The sequence below is a fragment of the Lontra canadensis genome, unplaced genomic scaffold (assembly GCF_010015895.1).
Source record: "Lontra canadensis isolate GAN:19392208 unplaced genomic scaffold, GSC_riverotter_1.0 scaffold43, whole genome shotgun sequence".
NCBI classification, from domain to species: Eukaryota; Metazoa; Chordata; class Mammalia; order Carnivora; family Mustelidae; genus Lontra; species Lontra canadensis.
In genome coordinates, this window is record NW_022631037.1 from 12973213 (window position 1) to 12977086 (window position 3874).

At 63.6% G+C, this 3874-nt stretch overlaps 1 protein-coding gene across 1 annotated transcript; it reads right to left on the reverse strand.

The window, feature by feature from the left end:
* Nucleotides 1-1001: 1001 nt before the first annotated feature.
* EPOP (elongin BC and polycomb repressive complex 2 associated protein) lies at nucleotides 1002-2969 on the reverse strand. Its single transcript, XM_032871450.1, has one exon. It carries the CDS (start codon nucleotides 2499-2501, stop codon nucleotides 1350-1352), a length of 1152 nt encoding a protein of 383 aa, XP_032727341.1. The 5' UTR covers nucleotides 2502-2969; the 3' UTR covers nucleotides 1002-1349.
* Nucleotides 2970-3874: the final 905 nt, after the last annotated feature.

The window sequence follows — 3874 nt, forward strand, 5'->3', positions numbered from 1 at the left end:
GAAAGCGATTCCACCCCTCTCTGACTCTAGGGTATCCTCCCAGCTGCCGGGTGTAGTCCAGGCCTACCTCTTCCCCCACCCCCCCCCCCCAGAAAACAGAACCTCTGACCTCAAAACTAATCCCCTGGCCCTGCCCCCATCGGATCCATCAGGTCCCTGACAACTCCCGAAATGCCTGAAGTTAGGGGAGGAAGCTGAAGATGCCACAGCCCAGCTTCCATTCAAACCCAAACTTAGCCCCTTCAAGCCCCACCGGGCCCTGGAGGTTGGGGCAAGAACCCTTTCATTGACCGCTCTATAAGGAGCAGCTAGCCTCGTCTCTAGCCTTTGAGGGGGCTGTTTGGGTGTCCAAAGAATGGACCCAGGCCTGCCCTCTACCTCCACCCGCTCCCATCCATAAATCGGTGGAGAGGACCTCGAAAGGCAACTTGTTTGGTCTGATTTTATTGATTTCTTCCACCTTCCATTACTTTCCCTGGGACAGTCTCTGGCCCTTTCCCCAGGCAAAGGCTGCGCTTTGGGAGGGGAGGAGGTCCTCCAGCCCCTCCCCTCCTATAGGAGAAGCAAGCTGGGGAGGGGGCTGATGGATCCAGGGGGGAGGTCCTCTTTCACCCGTCAGACCTTATAAACTGAAAGCAAACAGGAAAAACTGAAGAGAGAAACTCCAAAAGTGGACAAAAGGGAAAGGCTGGTGGCTGAGGCTGAAGATCTGGCCAATTAGGGGTCACCTGCCTTGGTCAGGGGAGAGGGCTTAGGAAAAGAACGGGGAGGGGGTGATCGCCTCCTGGCCCAAGCTGCCCTCTCCCCCACGAAGGCTCCCTTGGGGCTTGGAGTGCTGGGGAAGGCCTGAGGGGAATGAAGGGTTAAAGGCCTGGATGGTGGGGGTGGGGGATGCCCCCAGGGAGCTGCCAATCACCTCCCCACCCCCACCACAGCCCCCTCATCCCCAGGCTCCCCCACAGAAACAACCGGTTTGTCCATCACCAAGGTCTCTCTCCCTCTTTTTTTTTTTCCTTGTCTTTGAGCGGTAGCCTCCTTTGCTCCCCGTGGGGTGAAGGCCCTGCCCCCAGAGATCCGAGATGGAAGAAGGGAGGGATTGGAATCTATGTCATTAAGCCTTTTTCCGTTAAGCCTTCTCCTGACTCCAGCCCTTGGTTCGTCTCCAAAGGATGAGGGGGAGGGGGTGTCACCCCAACCGGTTAGGTGCTTGAAGATCACTGTCATTTGAGGTCCCTCTGACCGCAGTCCCTAAAAGGGAATAGGCAAATGTGAGAAAGGAGGCCCCGTCCTCGAGCCCAAAGTTTGGCCGCGGCCCCAACCTTTCCCCTTTGGCAGAAGAGGTCTCAGGCTCAAAGTTCCTCCAAGTTGATCCCCCAGGATTTGAGGCCTGGGGGCTCAGGGACAGCAGGACCCCCTATCTGCCACCTCCACAGCGGGTGGGCGGGCGGGGGCTTAGAGTCTCCCTGCAGGCGAAGCGAGGATGCCGGCCCTAAGTCTCCGTCCTCCCCCACCACCAGGGCCGGGGGGCAGGGGAAGGAGTCGAGCAGGCTGAAGGTGCTCGTGGTAGGGAGCGTCGGTGCCGGGCGGCGGGGCTGTGCGCTGCGATGGGGGGGCGGCGGCCGCCGGCGTTTCTTGGCGGTTCCCCGGGCGGGCGCTTTGGCAGGCGGCCGCTCTGGCCCCCGGCGCAAACTCGGAGTGTCGAGAGCGAAGCCCTTCGCATAACACCAAAGTTTCGACCGGCGGATCAGACGATCGAAATGTTCCTGGCGGAGATCGCCGGGAGCGGCCGGAGCTCCGCTGGCCGTCGAGGGGCTAGCGGCTGGTGCCTCGGGGGCGGCCTGCGGGGGGCTTCCATCGCCTGCGGCCGTCTGGCCCGGCGCGGGCGGCTCGGGTGCGGCCCCGGGACCCGCGGGCTCGGTGGAAAGGCCCGCAGGTGGCGGCGGAGGCCGGGAACCGGGCTCCTGATGGGGGCTGGCGGCGGGGCCGGGCTGGAAGTCGAGACCCGAGGCGGGCCGAGGCGGAGCCGAGGCGGAGCTGGTCGGAGATTCCCGAGGGCGCAGGGGCGCTGGGCAGCGGCCGGGAGGTAAGCCGGAGCGAGAGCCGAAGTGCGAGCCGAAGTGCGGGAAACTGCCTCCGCCCTCTTCCTCCTCGCCGCGGCCCCGGCACACTGCGGCGTCCGCATCCTGACCGGCGGGGGAGTTCGGATCGCTGGACCGCCCAGCTGGGCCCGCGAGGTGCTTCAGGCCATCCGCGGCCCAGCCGCCGGTGCACAGGGGGGCGCGAGGGCCCAGCAGCACCGGGGGCCGCGGCGCCAGCTCCCCAGGCCCCAGGCCCAGAGAGGACGCCCGAGGTTTGGCAAGGGCGCAGAAGGCAAGGGCACGCAGGCACAGCGGAGAGAACTCTTGGGTCCCCCGACGCGGCTTCCGGGGTGTCGGGGAGCAGGGCGACCCTCGCGGGGACGCCGGCACTGCGAGGCGGGGAGCGGGGCACAGAGTTTCCATGGAACCGTCCGGGGGGGTGTCCACTGCGGGGGCCCTGGTCCCAGCGGCGGTGTGCCCTGGCTGCCCGAAGAGCCCACGGGCGAGGGGAACATCGCCCCCCCTCGACGGGGAGGTCTCTGCTCACGGGCGCCCCCGGCCCGCAACCCCGGGCCGCGGAGCTCCGGCTCCCTCCTCGATCTCGTCACGCGGCCCTCCCGGCGGCCGGACTCCTGGGTCCCTGCGAGTCCCGGCGCGGTCGGCCGCCCTTCCTGCCGCTGCGTTCCCTGCGCAGCCCCGGCGGGAGCCCCTCTCGAGTAGCCCAGGGCGAAGAGGCTGGGGAAACAAAGCGGCCGCCGGCCGCGGGAGGCGGGAAGGACCCCGGGCCCGGCACCCGGTGCCCGGGCCCAGGCGGCGGGGAGGGCGCCTTCCGCCCGCTCGGCTTCTTTCTTCCCCGCTGGCTCCCGGAGACCGCGTTATAGAGAACTGCCCCCTCGCTGCCCCAATACCAGCGCCGGGGCCGCGAGCCCGCCGCTGATTGGGCGGCACTGCCTGTGACGTTGGCCCGGACCCCACCCCTCCGGCGGCACCGCCCCCGTCCCCATTCCGCACACAGACACACACACGTGGACCCGGCGCTGCGGCGGCTGGGAGGGAGCGAAAGAGGGAGCGTGTGCAGGTGGGATCGCGAGAGGCAAAACGCGCCGCTGCACGTGGTCTGGTGGCGTCCGGCTATGCAGTTGTCGAAAAACAATTCGTTTTTCCCTTCGCAGTCACGGTTTTCACATCTGTAAAATGGGAATGTTCCTATCTACCCTCTTGGGGTTGCGCGAATGAACAGATGAATCACAAAAACGGTGTGGAGGGAAAAGATGACTTGAGGCAATGGTTGTTGCAAGCTTGGCACAGCAGGGATTCCTGCGGGCGGAGAATGTTTCCTACCTCTCCGTTCTGGTGCCCTAGAACAGTTCTTGGCACACACGGGGCTCAAAAAAATGTTGAAAAGTAGTTAGGAATTCAGTGTGTGCGAGATAAACAAAGGAAAAAATAAATTCGGAGCGGCGGGGGGGTGATATTATTACACCCACGGAAGACGATGTTAAGTAAACTTGTTTCTATTTCTCTAATGAGCTTCTAATAACCCCTTGACCAAATACCGAGGGGCTGGCTTTTCGGCCCCCCCTAAATACCAAGACGCTGCCCTCTGAAGCTGAGCGACCAAAATGCGCTGAGGAATCCAGAGGAGGGGACCCCCAGACCCTCTTATCTCTCCCAAGGAAAGTAAAGCAAAGAAAAATTGAACCCCCCCAAAAATCCTGATTATGAAAGACCACCTCTCCACAGCACATGCTATCCCCCTTAACTTTCTTTAGTTTCTGCATAGCTTACTGCTATAT